The 22227-nt window shown below is 45.9% G+C and overlaps 1 protein-coding gene across 1 annotated transcript in view; it reads right to left on the bottom strand.

Moving 5' to 3' along the window:
* PARP14 (poly(ADP-ribose) polymerase family member 14) overlaps positions 1–20399 on the bottom strand; it is a 42491-nt gene extending 22092 nt beyond the window's left edge. The window contains exons 1-9 of the mRNA XM_090045953.1: positions 20160–20399; positions 15495–15634; positions 15367–15400; positions 9940–10188; positions 8901–9137; positions 5053–7337; positions 3038–3274; positions 1662–1883; positions 1096–1159 (exon numbers count right to left, since the gene is read on the bottom strand). Of these exons, the coding sequence (XP_089902079.1) occupies positions 1096–1159; positions 1662–1883; positions 3038–3274; positions 5053–7337; positions 8901–9137; positions 9940–10188; positions 15367–15400; positions 15495–15634; positions 20160–20349 (3658 nt within the window). The 5' untranslated portion in view covers positions 20350–20399. The remainder of the gene's footprint in view (positions 1–1095; positions 1160–1661; positions 1884–3037; positions 3275–5052; positions 7338–8900; positions 9138–9939; positions 10189–15366; positions 15401–15494; positions 15635–20159) is intronic.
* Positions 20400–22227: the final 1828 nt, after the last annotated feature.

Raw genomic sequence — 22227 nt, 5'->3', positions numbered from 1 at the left:
TTGGACAAATTGGATTGTGTGATAATGGAGGCATTTAATATGTAGCCCTAAGTAAGGCATAAAGGCAACCCCCGCTTAACACTGTTTCACTTAGTGCTATTTCGCTATAAGGCTCATTTTAAATTAATACCTGATTTCACTTAGCAATCAGCGAGTTTTGTTAGCATGCTCACGGTCACCATCTTGGGTCATTAAAAACAATTGTGATCGTCATTGTGGGTCGTCAAATACTTTCAGTTTCGCTTAACACCCATTTCACTTACCACTCAGTTTTTTGGGAACCAATTAAGAGGACAAAGCGGGGGTTGCCTGTACATCCAGAGTTTACTACTGGCTGTCTGTAGGCAATTCTCTGTTCAATGCTTAGCTGTAGGTACATAAAGGTTTCCCATTGAGAGCCGAAGAGCTTTCCCAAACTAGAATACAATCAGCTTCTAGAGATATACTAAACTTCCCTTTGCAAGAACGGGAGACAGAACCAGAGAATCATAGAAAGTTAAGGCTGGACGGGACCTCAGGAGGTCACATCTAGTCCAACCGCCTGCTCAAAGCAAAACCATCCCCAACTAGATCATCCCAGCCAGAGCTTTGTCTAGCCAGGTCTTCAAAACCTCCATGGATGGAGATTCCACCACCCCTCTGGGTAACTTATTCCAGTGCTTCACCACCCTCCTAGTGAGACAGTTTTTCCTAATATCCATGCTAAACCTCGCTTGCTGCAACTTGAGACCATTGCTCCTTTTTTCTGTCAAAGAGACCTAGGTGCCTAACAGGCTAAATGGAATTGGTCCTCTGAGATGCATAATTATTGGGAGAGTAGCAGCTAAGTCCTCAAACACCTAATGGATGGAACAGTCCCTGGGCTATGTGAAGTAGGAGCAGATTCTCCTTCAAGTAGCAAGGTTGGCACCATCTCTGAAGAGCAGAAGTTTCACCACCACACAATGTGTTCTCTCCAGAGATTTTCAGTCAAGATTTAAAGTGTCAATCCATTTAAAAGGAAACAATATTCTTTGTCCTGCAACCTACGTTCTCTTGTCACCAGCACACGGATAAAACTGCTTAAAAAAGTCCAATCCAAACAAACAAACTTACTCGGGTTTGGAGGTGCAGCCTTGTGTTTACCTCCAAGTCTACACTGTAGTTCATCAGTAAAGGCCTAGAAAGAGAAACAAAAATTTATCAGCTGCAGTGAAGGCTTCAGAGATTTGGCCAGGAGAAATAGGTTCAAACATTAATATATTTATAAGCAAAACTAATAGTTATGTATCTCCAGCTGAGATGTTTCTCAGCTTTTCCTTAAAAGTTTGACACTGCAACTCTCATTCAGAAGACCAAATCCTGAGATTGTTCCTCACTTTTCACTGAATATTATTTACATAGACTAACTCTCAAAGTCAATGGCAGTTTGCTTGAGTATGGATTTCTGATTCCAAGACACTGACTTCAATAGCCCATCTTTCATGAACCAGGACTTCCAACACGAGGGTCAGTCACAAGATCAGGCTCACTGAGAAACTGGCATAAGGCTGTCATGGAAATCATTTGGAATTAAAATACTAAATTTGGCCTATAAACCCCCCCAGCTTAACTACATTATATTGATAATAAATAACTAGAACAAAATCAAACAGGAAAGGCATTGTCTTGAGAGAAAGTACCTGAATGTTATCTGTATCACTTGGGTGCAACAAAAAGTGAACTTCCTGAAGAGACTTCAAGTTGTGATTGCTACTGAATTTGAATACTTCATCAAACATTAATTTAGCCACAATGTGTTTGGGAAACCCAAACCCACCACTCCCGATTGCTGGAAAAGTGACAGACTTTAAAGACAGCTCCTGGGTTTTCTTCAAGCATTGTTGGACTATGTCTCCTAGGCTCTGTAAAACACATCAGAGATTATTTTGGTGAGTACAGTATTTAATCTCTAATCCCAGGGAGTTTCTATTGATACTAAAAAAAACCCTCAATGGTAAACAGACATCGACATATCTGGCCACTGGTGTCAAAAGTGGATTGGACAAGTTTGCTGACGACACCAAGCTTTGGGGAAGACTATTCACACTTGAGGATAGGCTGATGATCCAGGCCTCGATAGGCTTGCAAGGTGGGCGGATGGAGAGATTCAAGGTACTCTACCTCGGAAATAAAAACCCACATCACACTTATAGGCTCAGCAAAGCTATACTCACTAGTACCACAACTGAAAGAGACTTAGGGGTCATGACTGACCACAAGATGAATATGAGCCACTGATGTGATACTGCAACTGGCACAGCAAACAAAACTCTGGCTTGCATCTACCAATGCATCTCAAGCAAGACCCAGGATATCATCCTCCCACTGTACTTGGCCTTGATGAGGCCGCATCTGGAGTACTGCATCCAATTCTGGGCTCCGCAATTTAGGAAGGATGTGGAGAAGCTTGAAAGAGTCCAGAGGAGAGCCATGGACATGATCAGAGGGGAGGATAACAGGCCTTATGAAGAGAGGCTGCGAGCCATGGGACACTTCAGCCTGGAGAAAACAAGGCTCAGGGGTGACTTGGAGGTAGCCTATAAGTACATAGGGGTATACATCAGGATCTGGGGGAACCCCTGTTCACCAGAGCACCTCAAGGGATGACAAGGTCCAACAGTCACAAACTCCTGCAAGACTGTTTTAGGCTGGACATAAAGAAAAACTTCTCTATTGTCCGAGCCCCCAAGACCTGGAATAGACTCCCCACAGAGGTGATGCAAGCACCTACTCTGGACACTTTCAAGAAATATTTGGATGCTTATCTTGCTGGGATCCTTTGACCGCAGATGGCTTCCTGCTCCTGGGGCAGGGGGCTGGACCCGATGATCTTACAAGGTCCCTTCTGGCCCGAATGTCTATGAAATCTATGTCAAATAAATAAATGCAACCTACTCGCTGTAAAGTACTAGCGTGCAAATTTAGTGCAGGATTCCCATTAAATCTGTTTACATGTCTAGGAAGCACATTTATACAAAATCAGTAGTCAGATAAAAAGCTATCGAAATTTTGCTACCTGAAAGGCAGTTCCTTTCCCCTGATCCCAGGTAGGCATAATAACATGAAACAAAAAACCACAGGTCAGGTTATATCCTTTTGTTTCGAACACAGCCCCTATATTAGCTACTTGTCCTTCTGTTTTCGCAGCAAACTCCAGCTGTAGGGCTGCTCCAGCCTTCTTCAGCAAGGCTCTGGAAAGTGGACCCACACCAAGCCTGAGATCTGTACCAATGCCGCTTACAATAACATCCGTCTGAAACAAAAGGAAAACAAAGATATTTATAACAGGATTTTAAATTGAAATATTCATTGGCACCAATAAGTTATCTCAGTACCACTCAACATGAAACATAAAGGAACTTGATTCTTAATGGGGATTCTGCATGACACAGACTCAGGGGATTTCCTCTGTTGCGGATAGGGACCTACCAAAATCGTGGTGGAAGCTCGTGGCACAGCAGCACCTTTAATCTCACACTTTTCACCGTGCCCCTCCTCCTTCCCTCCCTCCCTCTCCCCCAGCCGCTGAGTGGCCAAGATGTATGCCATGGTTTTTGTGTCTTGGCCACTGAGCAGCAGGAGGTGTGGGGGGTGTTTAGGGTTAGGGTAAGCGGGGGGAGGGGGAGCATGGTTTGCATGGCAAAAAGAGCAAGATTACAAGGCGCTGCTGTGGCGTGAAATTCTGCAATTTAGGTGGACCCCTAGTTATGGCATTGTGGTTATCCCACATTTTGATGCTCTCCATTCCTGGAAACATTTCCTAACTTCCTCTAGGAAGAAATGCTGCTATACAGCTTCTCCTTTGCATAGCAGGTCCTAAGCAGAAGCAGCAGCTGCAAGACGGAGAAACAAATACAAGTTGCAGGCAGGTACTTGTGCACCTGATTAACTTCTCACATGGGAAGGGAAACAGATGTCTGCTTTCTTGGGTTTTGTCCTGCCATAAAAAATGTTGTGGCAGCAAAAGGCAATGTCCTCTTTCAGCCCCAGAGATGTCACACACAACTATAACTAATGCTGTTTTCCTTCCTCTCCCAAGTGGAGGTGGGATGGGATGCTTAGAAAAGCAGTATCGCAGCTACAAAACTAGGATGGAGATGGTGGAAACTGGAACTGATTTTTTGCATCATGAAAACTCAATAAAGAGAAAAACCCAGACTTTTTCTTTAAGTTCCCTTATAATATTAGAAGAGGCATTTTTAAAGGGGGATCAGTCTCCTTCAATAACAGAGCCCCACAAAGGTCAAGAAAAGCAGTCAGTTCTACCCAGAGCAATACTCCTGCTCTATAAAGGGGCAGAGCAAGTCTTTGAGAGGACTTTCAACAGTCAAGAAAAAAAAAATTAGGGACCACTGAAATATACTAAAAACTATGAGCGCTTTAAGCACTAAACACCCCCCAAAATCTTGAAGGAGAAAAACACAGACTAAGCATTAAGTGGAGTCGCACTGAATTAGACAATGTTAGTCCAGCTAAACCAGACTGATGTCCTCTAGATATGCGGAGCGTGGTGGAAACAAAGATGTCATCAGCTCTTATTTTCAGCAAAGACAAAACAAGCACCTAGTTCAGGTGCTGCTTTTTCAAAGAATGGTAAATCCTACAAGCTGGATACCTCACATATCAGCGCGATGAGAGAGGAAAGAAACTGCTCACAGCCCACATAAGACTTGGTAGTAGGAACAAAGGGAATGAATGGTGGTTCATGAATCTAGATTCAAACATCCTGACATCTGTGGTAGTTACATTTGGAACCTGGAAACTGGGAGCAGTTTGTACGTGAGCTTTTCTTTATTGGGAATTAAATGAAAGGTACAATCCAAACCCCCTTGAACAAGGATTCAGATTGTGCCATGAACTTTGTGACTTGTCTCTCTGTTTACCTATTTAATTAGCACACTGCGTATGCATCATTATGAAAGACTCAGTTCCGAAATCAGACTACTGCTTTCTCATTTTCTGTTTAAGTCTAGAAAGAAAAAAAACACTTCTCATAAAATTAAATGATGTCTAGAAAACGAAAACACTTACTGTAGCATCCTGAATGTCCCTTTCCTCCAGGATGATGTTCAGACCTTCATTTGTTTTGACCCTACGGTGATCCTCTCTGCTTTGAATATTTCTGCTTTCTCTGGGTGGTTGGCTTGTTTTGGAAGGGGCACGTAAATTGGGGTGGGGTGATTTATTGCTGAACACTTCTTTGAAAGCATTAGTGAGAGCCCGACCTGTTTTCTCCGAGGAGTCTACAAGGTGAATCTCCTTCAGCGAGCTGTCCCCGACAGACTCTTCCAAGAAGTCCTTGATGGACGTTGCAATTGAATGTACGCACCTTTCTAATGGGAATCCAAAAATTCCTGAGCTGATTGCAGGAATTGCTATGGAGCGATGATTGTAGGTTTCAGCCAGTCTTAGACTTTCCTTAACGGCTTTTTTTAACAGGTGCATGCACTTTTCTGCTTCACCCTGCACCCACCTGGGCCCAACAGCATGCACCACCTGTTTGCAAGGGAGTTCCCCAGCCCCTGTAATCACCGCACACCCAGGCTGCAAACGCCCGTGCTGTCTCACAAAGTGGTCACACTCTGTCTGGAGTTCTGGGCCTGCAGCTGCTAAAAGTGCCCCGGCAAGGCCACCAAGGTGCTTTAAGTCTTCATTTGAGGCATTCACCACAACATCAACAGGATAACTGCACAAGTCACCTCTAAACACTGCCACCACCACCCCATTTGGCAGGTTCGTTTTCCAAAGTGGCAGTCCTGTCTTAAAACTGCCAACTGCACCAGATTCTTGCTCTCCATCTTCTTGCAGCCGGATCAAACACTTAAACTTTTGTTTGGCCTCAATGACATACACATATTCTTTGTCTCTGAAAAATGCCTTGGCCCCTGGTTTATCAATTAACACATCTTTTGCATGCAGCGTGGATAGAATTTGTTCAACTACAGTCACCCCTTTCATCACATCCACTCTTGGTCCAGCCAGGGAAATACTTTTAGGTGAAGACTTTGTGCCAAAATTCACTGTCACATTTTTCTTCTGTAGGTCAAGCCAAATATTCGAGTTTTCCGTCTCTAGGAACTTTACAACTGCCACAGACTGAGCTTGGATTAGTTTTTCTATTTTTGTGTTTCTATCTACAAAATCAGAAAGTGCCAAATAGACATCTGAGACAGCCTTAGAGAAGCCAGTGACAACTACTTGCCCCTCTCTCCCCTCAGGCATCAGGAAATCAACTACAACAGTCTCCCACGAAGAATTATGTTTCCTACACAAAGAGCTTGTGAGTCTCTTCCATTCCACTTTTTGGATGACTTCTCTGTCCTCCACAGGAATGCATTTCCAGTCTAAATTTGTCTTCATTTTCTCTTCTGCTTCTAACAGGTTTGCCAGGGAGTGTCCTATTAGCACCACCGTATCATTCTCCAGCTCATAAATGGCGTTAATTTTATTTGTCACAAATAAACTCTGCGACAGTGTTTCATTATTTACATGCTGCAGAAACTGGAGAATCTGAGGGTGAATATTAATTACCTTCTGTGCCATATCCTGCACCTTTTCAAGTATGTCACTTTTGACCTTATACACTTCCGCAGCTATTCCATACAGGCTGATTTTCTTTGTTGAAGCGCTGTAAGACATCTTCAGAGATGGGTATTCCTTACAAATACTTGCCTCGAACTTAGAATTGCGCAAAATTGCATACTTCTTTGGATCAACTATAATAGCTATCTCTAAACTTTGCTTTTCTTTTTCCATTTCTTTGATAGTCTTCTCCATATATTTTCTCAGTTCTTTTTCCATACCCTCCACAGTCAACCTGTGGCCTGCTATGACCACCATCTCCTCAGAAATATCAGCGGTGGTCAAAACTCCATCCTTCATTACTTTCTTTTTTATATCTTCCCAAACTAGTGCATTTATGTGATACTTAGCAACCTTGTACTGTGACATGATATGTGAAAAAGCAGTGGTAGCATCTTCATTCCAAGTTGGGATCACTTCAACTATCAATCTTCTTTGTTTGTACAATGCCACTAATGGAGACAACGTAACTTCAGGCTGGGCACTTTCAGTTTGGGGCCATTTTAGGTCACAGTGGCATCTTGCCATGTCCTCATTTATTTTCTGGAGTAGTCTGTCAGATTTCTGTAAAAACTGCCAGAGGTAAGGATCCACTGCGATTGTGATTGGTTTTGGCATTTCTACTACAGGTCTGTCCTTCCCATATAAAGCTGTACCCAAAGACCTGTAGTATGGATACACGGAAATTGGTGTTTCATCAAGGAAATGCTGCTTGTCCAACACAGCATTGAGATCTAAAAGTTAAAATATACAAAGAATTTCACTTCAAATAAATTAAGCAGAATTTAACATTCATAGACTTAAGAAATAATATGCCTGTGTCTTTAGAAGGGCTATTTTTTTGGCTTTATGCTTCCCTAAACACTGTTTTGGGACTGAAGGAATGTTCTGTTTGTTTTCTACTATCACCTTGTTTTGATGTATATGTTCATGCATACATTCACTTCACAATTATGCCTTAGGATGATGCCTAACTGACAGATGCACCCAACACAGTGCCATTTCAAAAGTATGAGTAAATGTTTCTTATTCTCATTAATCAGTCTATGGATGCAGCATCCATCAAAAAGGGGTGTCAATTTTGGGGCGCTCTTTTGCAGTCTTAAAAATGAAAAATACTGGAGAGAAAAATACAAAGTTAGAATCCAATACCTACATCACTTTGAGCCAAGATGCATATGAATGTGTAACATAATTATACATTTTAAGCAAATACTGAAAGTGTTAGGAGAAAAAAAAAAAATCAATCCCCTAGCAGAGGCCTTCAATCAAAATAAAAAAAATATTCTGAAAGCCTAAGACTCTTAATATATGAAGTTCTTTAATGGAGGTGGCCCTAATACCATGATGAGGCATTGGTTTCATGACACAAAGGAAAGATTGCTACCTGTTGGGTGTGTCTACATGTGCAATAAATGCAACGGAATAAACTATGGCACAACTTGAGTCAGAGTTAACTAAACCAGACATCACCATCTACATGTGCGTTTAAACCAGGTGCACAAAATCCAGTCTGTGGGCCAAATCCAGCCCATCAGGCAATTTAATTTGGTCTGCAGGTACCCACCATTTAAGTGCATGCTGCCCAGCCACTGCGCCTCACTCCTACCCTCATGCGCAGAAGGATCTGACCCAGCCAGCATGCAGCTTCCGAGTGGGGCTGTTGTTTCCGATGTGGGGACCAGCTTAGCTTCCCTGGCGTCCAGCGGCTCCATTTCTCCCTGCTGCAGCGCTCACTCCAGGCAGGAGGTACAGAAGCAGCAGGCATGGGGGGAGCTATGGCAGGGGACAGGGAGCAGCAGTTGGGCAGGGGCAGGGAGCATGGGCTTGGGGCTGGCTCACATCCAGGGGGGTGGCGGGAGTACGGAGCTTAGGTGGGCAGTGTGTGGATGTGGATGTGGGGACCCCCCAACACATCCCCCACCACTGTTGGCGGTGATGACAGCAGGTAGGGGACCTGGGGTGCTTATAGCTTGCATGGGTGCTGCCATCCAGCCGCGAGCAGCTCTGGTCAGAGTTGCATATGATGGCAAGCAATGCAGCCAAATCCTGAGAGATAATGAAGCTCTCTAAGTCGTAGTGTGGCCAATGTTGAGTGGAGGTTGTACTGCAGTTCCTGGAAACCACTGAGCATCTGCTGGAACTTGGGCTAGGTACCCTGATTCTGTGATACCAAATCAAGGTTTCCAAGTACAGGAACCTACTTCCAACCCACTACGACAGTTAACCATCTTTTTAGAGTATCGTGTTCATTTGTTAGTAAGAATAAGTTTTGCAGATAATAGAGACAGTATTACCTTTATGATCACAAAAAGTAATGATAGCTGAATTCTCCTCAGGTAACTGCTGAACATCTGATACTGGCCCCCCTCCACTCTTTGGGCTTTCAAAGTAGACTGTGAGATAAGCTTTAGAAACGGTAGGTGGCACATTTTCAGCCTTGATGCTCCGTGTCAATTCAAGAGACCTGACAGTTATGTTTAATTCCCGGATCCTCTTGTGTTGGGTACATTTATCCACAAATGCCATGATATCTGAAAGCAGAAAAGTTAATAACTGAACATTTTTATGGCACTATTGTAATGCTCAAGTATGATTTCTAGAATGCTCCTGGAAGTGGTTTGGTTCGATGTATGCATTCAGTGAAACCATTTTCCATGATGGGGACATTTCCTAGTGTTAATTGCACAAGTTTTGTAACAGTGAGTTCCTTAGCTAGTTATGCATTATATAACAACATATATCTTGTTGTTTTTGCTGGCTGACCCTTCATTCTTGTAACATAATCAAAGATAAATAGGTAAGGAGAAGATAAATGGATTAAAAAAACATTTATTTTCTATATTTGCACTCTTTCTGACTCAATTCCTCTTATACATACCTTCTGTTTTAAACAATGTGCTTCTAATCATCTTAATCTTTTGTTACCTTGAAGTCTTTTTATAGACCCACCATCATAATTTAAAAAATCCACCACTGGAACTGACCCACTTATATTTGCCTTTAAGATGGGGTGACCAGAATAGACACGGTATTCAAAGTGAAGTCACCATCATTTTAAAAAGCACAGAGAATAATGTTTTCTGTTTTCTTTTCCATCACATTCTTTCTACAGTCTAAAATGTTGACTATCTTGTTGACTCACATACACACCAAGCAGATTTCTAAAGGGAGCTACCCACAATATGACCTACATCTATCTCTCTCCTGGGACTGCAGTCAATTTAAATCCTAATTCAGTATTCAAAATTTATTTGGTGGGACTGATTGAAACTGTTAAAGCTACCTTTTGAAACATATATGTGAAAATAACTGTCAACATGTGTTTTGTCTTACCAATACTTTTTACGAAGGTAACTATGACAACATCTATTTCAGGTATCCTTTCCATGCTGAAGTCATGGTCTCCTAAGCCGCTGATAGTCTCCAACACCAAAATTAGCATATGTTGCGTGATAGATGCTTTTACATTTTCAAGTACAACCTGAGATGAAGTTGTTTCAAAGTGTTTCTGAATGTTCCCCACATTGATAACTTTCTCCTGGAGTGTGCTATGCTGTACTGGATCTTCCTTTCTTTGTCCATCTAATTTGAGAGAAATACAAACAAATCTGTGTTGCATACCTGTACACAATCAGTATACCGTATTTACTATTGTACCACACACCCCGCTTTCCCCAAAAAACAGCTTTCCAAAACTGAGGCATGTGTTTTAAGCAGGGAAGCTTATTTTTGGCTTAGAATAGCAGCAGTGGCATTTCTATTCAGCACCACTGAGGGAGTCAATTGAGTCTATCGCTTATTAGAATCTCCTGCTAATTGTTCGTCACAACAGGTAGAAATGATCTCTCCTTTTTAATGATCTTGATGTTCTACTAATCAAGCTATCCTTTCCCCATCACTTTTGGTGAAGAATTTTGCTGGCCCTGGTCTCTCTTTTCCCATTTCACAGCTTTGTCAACTGTCATTAGCTCTTTCCAAAATCCTAGCTCGGCCTATGGAATCTAGTCTTTAGCAGCAGTTAACAGTTTCAGCTTTTGGTGAATAGCCAAGAAGTTCTGTCAATTTGCTATAAAAGGGTTTTAAAATGTAGCTTTTACCAGAGCAGGAAAGAGAATGTGAGAGAACCTAAAGATTAGGCTCTGTCCCTGCTGTATGCAGCTGTAACTCTGCAAAACCATTTTTCCTTTCAATCTCCCTTCTCTAAAGCAAGGTGCATGACTTATTTACAGGCATGAAGTATCCAAGAAAATATGATATTTCATTAGACAAATAAATGTGAGCAAACTCAGTATTATTTTGTCTGTTTCTTTTTATTTTCTAAATTGTCATCCCATTTCTTTCTCTTCAAAGGCTTCTCGCCTTTTCTCTTTATTGAACCATTAAATGACCAAATGGAGTCAGAATCTTTGCTTAAGTTACTTCATAAACAGAACGTCAAAGAAAATGCATCTACAGAAAAAAATCACAGGCAAGAATAAGAGCCCATATATCCCATTCGAAAAAATGTAAAAGATATACAAAGATGAAAGACTGCTGAGGCACAAAACATCATTTTAGATTTTTGGAGATTTTTATATATTGAGTAGATGCTAAATTTTAGTATGCACTGTTAGAAACAGGGAAGATACACAAAACACAGCGTTAAATGAGCTTTTATAGAGAGGAGGCTATACACTGCTGTATTGTGCTGTCTGAAATACGACTGACTTTTACTTTCAGGAAAACCAAAAGTGCCTCTAAAAATAAACACCTAAAGGATCTCCTGATTAGCTAACTTCTTAATCTGAAGACTGTACATTGCCTTGTCACTGGTGATTAGTTTTTATGTGTAACATACTGTTCTCTAGTCCAGCACCTGGCAATCTTTTGGAGTTCTGAGCTAGAACTGTAAGAACTGGATCACGCGTGCTCTCGCCTACATGCTGGGGGGCCACTGGGGAAAGGCAGGAGCTAGGATCCAAGTTACCAGATCCAAGGGAACAACCCAGTGACAGAGTCCAATTTACAGGCTAAATCAGGGTTCTACAGTCAGGGATCAAATGACCAAATCCAAGGGCAGAGTCCAGGTCACAGGCCATGTCAAGTTTTAGAGTCAGAGCCAGAGTTACAATATACAAGGGGGATTTCCGAAAAGCCAGAGTCCAGAAATAGTGCTTAGTAGGGTCAGAACAAGAAAACCAGAGAGCACCAGATCAGCAGGGTTCTTGGTGTTCTCTGTTTAAAAAATGCAAATTCTCTGATCAAAACAGCAAAGTCTCTGATTAAAACCCCACAAATCTGCGATTATATATATATATATATATAAAATCCACTATATATACAGAAATCAGTTGAACACAGTGTTTCAGTGAAGATGTGTAGGAGGTTCATGTACACCCCCTGAGAGCACTGGTGCACCCCCTGACAGCCAGTGTTCCCTGGTTAGGCGACAGGCGGCGGGGCAGGTGGGAGTGCCGGTGCCCCGCTGGCTGGGAGTGGAAGCGCCATGGCCACTTCCTGGCTGGTGCAGGGGGGGACCCCACCCGAGTCCCTGACTGGTTGCTGGGGGGCGGGGCATGTGCTCCCCCCCCCAATTAAAGTGCTACCGGTTGCCTATGGGATGTTTTATTGATATATTTACAACTTTAAAGCAATTTGGGAGCCTACCAGTGCCCATCAGTATAATAAAGCAATTTAAAGCCATTTGGGTGTCTACCAGAACCTACCACTACCCATTACTACAATAAAATAAATTCTAAGTATCTATAAATTTTGGTATTTGATTTGGGGCTTTTTATCATGGAAAATCAAAGCTCCTCCTGTCCCCTTTACTCATCAAGACACAGGTCCAGGTCCCTCACCCCCAAGCCACCACCTCCCAGCCCTGCTGGTACCCCTCACTCCCCACCCACAGCTGCCCACCCCTCCCAGACCTGGTGGTGGGGGCCCCAGCTGCCAGGGCTAAAGGAGCCAGGGACCTGGGTTTGCAGCTCCCTGCCCCCTGCCGCAGCTCGTGGGTCCCAGCTGCTGCCCGCAGCACACAACAGCTGCTGCAGCAGAGCAGGGTGGACCATGGTGTCTCCCCAATGGGCAGCCCAGCAGGAACAGAACCCATGTTGAGGGTGCAGACTGCCTGTCATGGGCTCAGGCTCCCCACCCTGCTGCTCTCCCTGGGGCCTCTGCAGCCCAAATGGGACCTAGTGTGTCAGGGCAGAGCAAGGCTGGGCAGGGGAGCCCCGTACCACCATGGTGAGGTTCCCCTTGCCCACTCAGCAACAGAGAGGTGCACAACTGTGCACTGCTGCCCCTGCTGCTGCTGGGTGGGCAGGGGGCACTTTGCCAAGGCAGCGCAAGGCTTGCAGGGGCACATGTCCCGCATGCCCCCACCAGGAGTGCATTCAGCAGTGGGGAGTGAGCCCCCCTACTGCCCGGATGAACCACCCATGGCCCTGTCCCACTTTCTGCCCGGATCCTGCAGCTGCACGTTCCGGCTCTAAGCTGCAAGCCTCATGCACTGTCTGGGCTGGGCAGCAGCCCCAGTCCTGCCCAACTCCCTCTGTCTCTCATGGGGATGGCAATTCCCATCCCTGTGCCAAGCTTACCTGCAGAAGTTCCTCTCCAGCCTGCCTGGAGGCCACGTGCCACTGTGAGTGTGCACATGCACATGGCACCCCTATGCTTGACCACCCTTCTCCCACTCCCCCCAGGCCCGCTGCAGGCTGGAACTCTGCCTGCCTGCAGACTGCTCCTTGCAAAAGTGGAAAATCCACGTGGTTCTCCATTAAAATGAAAAATCGGTGTTTTTCTCACTTAAAGGGAAAATTTGCCTTTTTTCCCCGTTTTTCCACAGGAAACAGAAAACCTGGATCCCTGCACATCAGAGAGGCTAATCACAGCTGACCTACGGCCAGAACTGTTAGCTGACCAGCAGTCTACTGCCATGGGTCAAACTCAATGGGGAGGCTGCTCTCCCCGGCAGCCAAACAGAAGACCCTAACAGTGGCCAACTGGTTCATTAGCTGGGAGAACCTCAGACAATTAGTAGAAGTATGTGTTAAACTGTAATGAGCCATATGAGGATGTTTTAAACTGTAATGAGCCATACTGTGAGTCTTAAATCCAGATCTGTCACTGTCCAGTAAAGTTATGAATTTCTGTTGATACAATTTTTCATAATAACCATTGTCATGTAACCATAGAATCACAGAAATCGGGTTGGAAGGGACCTTGTAGATCTTCAAGTCCGACCCCCTGCCTGGGCAGGAGAAAAACTGGGCTCAAATGACTCCAGCTAGGTAGGCATCAGGCCTCTTCTTAAAGACCCCCAGGGCAGGAGCCAGCACCACTTCCCTTGGAAGTTGGTTCCAGATCCTAGCCGCCCTGACCGTGAAGTAGTTCTTATGGATGTCTAATCTAAACCTCCTCTCCAACAACTTGTGGCCGTTATTCCTTGTTATGCCAGAGGGTGCTAGGGGAAACAAGGTCTCTCCCAAACGCTTCTGGTCCCCCCTAGTGAGTTTACAGACGGTCACCAGGTCCCCCTCAGCCTTCTCTTGTGAAGGCTGAACAGGTTCAGGTCCCGCAGTCTCTCACTATAGGGTCTGCCCTTTTGCCCCAGATCATGCGGGTGGCCCTCCTCTGGACCCTCTCAATGCTGTCCACATCCCTCCTGAAGTGGGGTGCCCAGAACTGGACATAGTACTCCAGCTGTGGCCTGACCAGTGTTGCGTAGAGGGGGAGGATCACCTCCTTGGCCCTACTTGAGATACATCTGTGGGTGCATGACAAGGTGTGCTTAGCCCTGCCAACCGTGACCTCGCATTGTCGGCCCACATTCATCTTGGAGTCGATAATGACTCCAAGATCCCTTTCTGCCTCCATGCTCTCAAGAAGGCAGTTTCCCATCTTATAAATGTGCTGCTGGTTACTACTGCCCAAGTGCAGCACCCTGCACTTGTCAGTATTGAAGGGCATCCTGTTTTTGTTAGCTCACCCCTGTAACCTATCCAGGTCTTACTGCAATCTTTCCCTCCCTATTAGTGTGCTCACCTCACCCCAAATGTTGGTATCATCAGCAAATTTAAACAGGTTGCTTTTCACCCCATCGTCCAAATCGCTGATAAAGAAATTGAATAGTGCGGGCCCAAGGACCGAGCCCTGGGGGACTCCGCTGCCCACTTCTCCCGAGGTCGAATATGACCCATCCACCACCATCCTCTGAGTGCGACCCTTCAGCCAATCTGCAATCCATCTGATTGTATAGGTATCAATGCCACAGTCACCTCGTTTTTTAATGAGGATGGGGTGAGAGACAGTGTCAAAGGCCTTGCTGAAGTCCCTTTGTGGTTTTGTATTTTGCAGGTAACAGGATTTTTCACTGTGCTTTTTTAACCTAGCATAACAATTTGTGAAGGTACAACCAACCTGAATACAGGGATATCAATGCCACCATGCCACAGAAGCAGGAAATGACACCTTGAAACTGCAAGGAGTATAAAGATGCCTCACATTTGATGCTGGTCTTCTCTATCTACTGTTTTTACGCCAAGATTCCTTTGGAATAGGGATGCACCGATAGAGATTTTGGGGGCCAATACTGATAGCCAATTTTTAAGGAGGCATATCAGCTGATACAGATCTGAGCACAATGAGTTTGACATCCCTGCCCTGCAGAATTAAAGGTCATTATTGAAGGATGATTGTTATCTCTAGCTCCAATATTTTCATTTTATAGAGACTCATTTTTTTCTTTTCTAGATGGTATTATGAATGGTACCTTACCTTGCTCTGGGGATCTGCTTGCTGACTCTAAAGCCTAAAATTAAAAATGGTAGGAGAATATTAATAAACGGCCTCACACTCTTCCTCTTATTTCAAAGCTTTGCTGGGTTAGGATTATACTACTTTACCTGTTCACGACCGCCTTCTTTCCAAGACACATCCTCTTGAGTAGCACTTGGTGCTTCAAGCTGCTTGACAATGAGTGTTAATTTTCCTTCCTCTCCCAAGTCAAGCTCATGGGTCTTTCTTTGAAGAACTTGTTGCCTCACTAAAATACAAATAACAAAACACAGTTATAATCTCTGTATAAGGGATATGCATCTCTGTGTGTATGTTGCACTGCTGTGCTCTAAAACTAACCCACATGCTCCTTCCCACAAAATGCTGTAAAAATTATAGGAACAAAAGGCTAGTCATTAGAAAAAAAACTTTAAAATCATGACACAAGCTGCACTTTGTTTAATCAGATCAGGCCATTACTTTCTATGCCTCCGTTTGCCAAGTAAGGCCAAATGGGACCCAATCAAGTCCTTATACAGTGAACTGCACTTCATCAGCCTCCTAGGTAGTAGGTACAGAAACTCATGGACTCGATATAGACAGTGGAGGTCTGGCACACTGCGACCAGCTGGACATCTGACACCCCAGGCACCTCTGCACTTTTACCTGCGCTGCTACATCCCACTTCCCCGCCCCACCTCCCAGCCTGTCCCTCACCCCCTGACGCCTTCATTTCCATTTTTACTGACTGGCTTTCTTGCCTGCATTGCATGCCAGCCTCTGGTTTCTTTACTATTCCTTCCATCCAGGACCACCTGCAGGTACTTCCTCAGCCTGACAAGGGGGTTTTCAACCCTAAAGTTTCCAAAGATACATTTTTAAGCACTTTTTTTTCCATAATAAACATATAGACATAAAAACACAAGATAAGCTATGACACACCACGAGTAACATCATATGTCCAACACAACACAACACCTTTACTTCTTGCTGTCAATTCCTTTATAAAATGACAGGCTCTGTGACAGTTCTATGTGGGTACCTTTGATGCTGCTGCTACTGCTGTTGCTGCTGCTGCTGGTGTTAGCCTGAGCTGTAGGGGAGGAGGAGGCCTCACTGGGGCACACTGTCGTGTTGTGCAGAGGCCCCAGCACCAGGAAGGGCACACCTTAACACGCACACACTGTTACCCACTCACATCATGAGTTTTGCCTATTAGCAGACAGAGGTGCAGGGCCCCAGAAGCCAGAGTCCCCCTGTACCCATCTCCTTGACAGCTGGCAGGCTTTGTGGCCTCAGCAGGGGCCACCACCCCTACAGTCTTCAGCCCACTGAACCTTAACACACACAGGGTCATCTATGTCACAAGTTCTGCCTGACAGCAGCTTGAGGTGCAATTCCCTCCAAACCCCTGCACCTATCTTCTTGAAACTTGGCATGCTTCGTGACCTCAGCAGGGGCCACCACCTGCACGTTTCACCCAAATCAGAGAAAAAACAACAAAGTTATAGATATTCCATTGATCCCCCATTATATCCTATGGCCACTCTGAGGTGGCTCCAAAGGTTCGGAGCCGCTTCAGCCGAATCGAAGCAGGAACCCGGTCCAGAGCTCCGGATTGGATCCCTGGCATCCGAAGTGGCTAGATGAAGCCAGATCGAATAGCTGCCTACTTGCACAGGCCTACAAAATATATCTCATGACATCAGTCTGGGCATGGATTATTCTATCCCTGATATCAAAAACCAGTAATGCCATGAAACCATAACTCTAACGTAAGTCTAACTCTATCCCAACTAGCTAGCTGGTCCAATAAAAGATACACCCTAAGAAATCCTTGCCTTTCACATAAAACTATAATCCATCTACTTCCTGCTAGTGTTTTTGGAACTCTAGCTCCATCTAATGGGTATTTTTGGTTTCAGGTTTATTTTCCTGTGTTAGTTCACTGTTTCTTTTTTAAGGTCTACTCAGAAATAAAGTTTTATAGTTAGCAGGATGGTAGCACAGACAAGGCCTTTGGAGCTGATTTACGACCACAGAAGAGCATAGGGATTGAGCATCAGGACATCAGGGATCTGCTGAAGATGATGCATCAGGTAGGTAAAAGCAGGCCCATATAAAATGCCTGTTTTTCTATTTAGGAAATATAAATCCATCATTAACGGGTACAAATACTGAATAAACAGCAAAAGGATCACTGCAAGAGCTTTACTGACCTTGGGGTCAGAAAACACTGACCCTGGAGTGGCGATGCAGGCAAGCAAGGAGGTGCAAGGTACAAGGTTCATTCCCACACCTCTAGGGAGTCTGTCTGGGGTGGGAGTAAGGTGCTGGGGAGAGCAGATTGTGCGAGGCTAGTCCTCCACCACCTCACATGCTGTACGTGCACAGGAAGTGCTGGAGAAAGGCAGAGTTGGGGGGACTGAACTGGCTCCAGCCACTTCACTTGCACACACATGATCTAAAAAGACAGGTGAGCTGCCATTACTTACTCCCCCCAGTCTCCAAGTCACAGCTCCTCTCCAGGGCTCCTCTTGGAGCTGGGCAATTTACCTGCTGCCCTTACATAAGGCAGGTCCAGAGGCTCCATCTACCTTTCATAAATTATTATACAGGCGAGCAAAAAAAAAGGCACCCATAATGAAGCCATCATGGGGTAACGTACAGGCCTTAAGAGCCCAAAGCAGCTCTGCACTACACAACAGCTCGAGGGACCCTGCCAACTACAGAATCCTTTTTCTGTTTAGCAGTTTGCGACCTACTGACAGCGTTGCCAACTCTCATGATTTTGGGTGTTGCTCTTAAAGTCTGCGCTTTGGGAACGTGAAAAACTCAGCTCCTTCTTTCACAGATATTTAAAAGAATATTTAGAGCTAAGTTTTCCTGAAGCATAGACTTTAAGACCAATGCCCAAAAATCATGAGTTGGCAACACTACTGATTTAAGATTACCAAAAAAAAACCCCTCTGTCTTTTTTAAATTTGCTTGCCCTGGGCATTTTGCAGCACTTGGTGCCTTGGCCTTCTCATTGCTTCACCCTCACCAGTCACCGTTAGCTTTTCCTCCAGATACTTGACAGTATTTCATGAACAGCAGAAGAAACGCTAGCAAAACGCTAGCGCCTTGTTCCACTCTGGCACAGACCTAATTGGTCACGCCTGGCGTCTCTGACTGTCATCCCAGTGCCGGTAGTAGCATTGGCTTGGACTTCTATTTTTGCCAGGGTGGGGCCTAAGATGATGGCCATGTGGAAAGTTTTATACATTTCAGGTTAGAGCTGTCTTACCAGGGCCCTTCAGCCCCCACGTCCTCGGCACTTCCAGTTAGCAATATCAACCTCAGAACGTGGCTCAGTGAGGAAGACTCAGTCGCAGGCCGGGCTTGGGCACGTTCCTCCATGTGGCACTTTTTGGTCTCATATAGATGGGAAAGGTCAAACTCTGCAGGGCCTCACATGAGCAACGCAAGGTAGGATGCACGTGCTGACGTGATCTCATAGCCAAGATCATACATGAGGGACAAGGGCAGTATTGCCGACTCTCACGGTTTTTTGGCGTTGTTCTTAAGGTCTGCACTTTGGGAATGTGAAAACTTTAGCTCTTTCATTATATATATGCGTGCGCGTGCACACACATACATGTGTGTGTGTATGTATATATATTTATGTACATACATGTATGTGTGTATATACACACACGCATACACACATACATATATGTATATATAATGTACATATATGTGTGTGTGTATATACACATACACACACATACACACGTGTGTGTATATAGACACATACACACACATTCACACGTGTATGTATATATTTTTATCTGTGTATTACACACACACACACACACACAAGGTTATTTGGGTGAATCTGATATCTTTTATCAGACCAACTTAAGTAGTTGGGAAAAAAAAAATCTAAGCAAGCTTTTGGGTTCAAAATCCTTCATCAGGCTGAGGAAGTTTCAGCAGTTGGTGTGTATATATATACCACGGGTGGGCAAAATGCGGCCTGGGGGCTGGATGCGGCCAGCCAGACCCCTCTATCTGGCCCATGGGGCCCCTAAAAAATTTAGTAAATTAATACAGGCATACCTCGTTTTATTGCGCTTCGCTTTATTGCGCTTCGCAGATATTGCGTTTTTTTACAAATTAAGGTTTGTGGCAACCCTGCCTCGAGCAAGTCTATCGGCGTCATTTGTCCAACAGCATTTGCTCACCTCACATTTTTTAGCAATAAAGTATTTTTTAATTAAGGTATGTACATTGTTTTTTTAGACATAATGCTATTGCACACTTAATAGACTACAGTATAGTGTAAACATAACTCTTATCTGCACTGGGAAACCAAAAAATTCGTGTGACTCGCTGTATTGCGGTGGCCTGGAACCGAACTCGCAATATCTCCGAGGTACGCCTGTATTTATCTGCCCCTGGCTGTCTGTCAAACTCAGTAAGCGGCCGTCCAGCCGAAATAACTGCCCGCCCCGGGTACATACACCGCATGTGGGTGCGCGTGTGTATATATAAATACGAATACCTGACGGAGAACTAACGCGGGTTTCACGCGAAGCACAGACTTTAAGACCGACGCCGCCGTTGCCGGGAGCCGGCGGCCCGCGCGCCCTCGGGCGAGGCTCGGCGCGGCCCGAGGGAGGTGCGGGACCCCCGCCCCGGCCAGGCCGGTCCCCGCCTCTGCCGGGGAGGCGCCCCAGGGGCAAAGCCCCCTTGCTGCGCGGGGCGGCGCAGCAGAGGCGGCAGCCGGGGCAGGACGAGGCCCCTACCTCGCTCGTCGGCGAAGCAGACCAGCACCTGCCCGCGCCGCTCCCTCAGCTCGCACTCGCCGCCGCCGGACCGCCGCGCGCTCTGGAAGTAGCGGAGCAGTTTGTTGCGCAGCGCCCGGGTCAGCCCCGCCGGCCCCACCGCGCCCTCCACCACCACCGCGAACCGGCCGCCAGGCCCCTCCGCCGCCATGGCCGCAGCGCAGTCCCCGCTTTCGGTTTCATTTCCCCGCCGGGCCCGGCCTCTCCGGGGAGGAGCGGCGGCAGCCCGGAGCCTTAGGAGGCGCCCGAGCCCTGGAGGCAGCTAGAGACGGGGCAGCCCTTGCATGAGTAGGCAATGTTGCCTCTGACTGAGGCAGTGCTCCAGGGTTGGGTTGGGGTTTTTTAATGTGCGTTTGCCTTCCTGGTGCGAAGTCACGGGTGGCATTACAGCGTGTGATGAAGGCCTCCCCGCGGGGAATGAGCCTGCCTTTGGAAAAGCTACTGGGGGTGTTCAAAAGCAGGAGCCCCTTGGCACCGGGGGAGCCAGCAAGGCCCGCCCAGGGTGCTGCAGCACCCCAGGGTGCCTCAAGCATCTTTCAGGGTGCCGTAGGTTTGGCAAAAACAAGCCCTTGACGCCAGGATGAGCTGGAGGTGACTGAAGAGTCCCGGCCTCAGCCGCAGACCCGTGCACAGAGGTTGCAGGCCGGGACAAGGAGAAGGCCGAGATACCGAGTGCTGCAAAATGCCTGGGGCAAGCAGATACAAAAAACAGATTTTTTTTTTTTCTGCAAGGGAAGGTAGGCAAGAGGCCAGGATTTCTTTCCTGCTTCTTCCTCCACACTCTCTTCCACTTCGAGGGAGAGGTGCTTTGCCTCAAACTGGGCAGTCGCTTGGGTGAGGTGGTGGTGCTGTCAGAGTCGGTTGGCAGCCAGCTCCTCCTAGCTCTTGGTGGCATGTTTTCATTTCTGGGCTGCAGACAATGCAAGGAAGCGGGGCAGGTGGGGCCACACGCACTCAGTGCCAACCCGTCCTCCCTCCTCCAGCCTCTTGCTTTGCCAGGCACGTATGGAAAAGCCACTCAAGAGGCTCCTTGCACCCTTTGTCTTGAGGCATGCCTCCAACATGTCCTTGTAGTGTTTCCCCTCGCCACTGCCAGCTCTCCGGCTGTTCCTAAGTTGGAAATAGAGCACTTGCTTTGGGAGTTGAGAGTTGGGCATCCACCCACATGCAATATCTGGTCAAACATCTGGTGATGTTTGAAGATGGACTCAATACTAGTAACATTGGCTTCAGCGAGGGTGCTGGCATTTGTGCGGCTGTCTTCCCGTTTGATGGGGAGGATTTTCCGGAGGCATCATTTGTGATACCTCTCCAGCCTGGAGGGTGCCAAGCAACAGTAGCCCTGTTAGGAGGGCAAATGTGATTCCCAAGATAAACCCATAGGCCTCCATAGGGTTAAAAACATTCTGACCTGCTGCATCTCAGTGAGTCCTTTGCAATAGAAGAATTGCTGTTATTTGTCTGTACGCCAACAAGGAGTGAAAACGAACAGTTGACATTTTATGCGGGGGGGGGGGCTCAAATCTATCTAAGGGCAACTTGCATCTAGAAAGGCTGAGAACCACTGAAATGCCCAGCTAACTTCCTCTTGCTGCTGCAGCTGTATGTACGATGGTGCCAAAAGAGGCCTGACAAAAACAAGGCAGCCCAATCCAGGAAAGTTCCCTGAGGAGAAATAGTGCACAAAGCACATGCTGCACAGGTCTTTGCAAAGACCGAAAAACTACAGGGACACAGCTGGTGCCTCCATCACCTGCCATTGTTATACTATTCTTTTCAATTCCTGCAATGGAAAACATCCGTGGGGAGGAGCCTTTCCAATATACATTCTCGAAAGTCACAGCTCTCACCATGAGCAACATTGGAAGTGAGTGCTGTGACAAAGCTGTTTTAATGACAGTGGGCAATTCTGGGCTTCCTACTAGAAACTCATTTCTTGGGAGAAGTGTGTGTCCTGGGTGAAACTATTAGAAGGGCAGGAACCTGGCATCTGAATAGCCACCACAGTAGTATAAACCCATTTTATCCC

Source organism: Crocodylus siamensis, chromosome 4, assembly GCF_052110815.1.
Source record: "Crocodylus siamensis isolate JL-2025a chromosome 4, ASM5211081v1, whole genome shotgun sequence".
Classification (NCBI taxonomy): Eukaryota; Metazoa; Chordata; order Crocodylia; family Crocodylidae; genus Crocodylus; species Crocodylus siamensis.
This window is presented reverse-complemented; position numbering and strand designations above follow the sequence as displayed.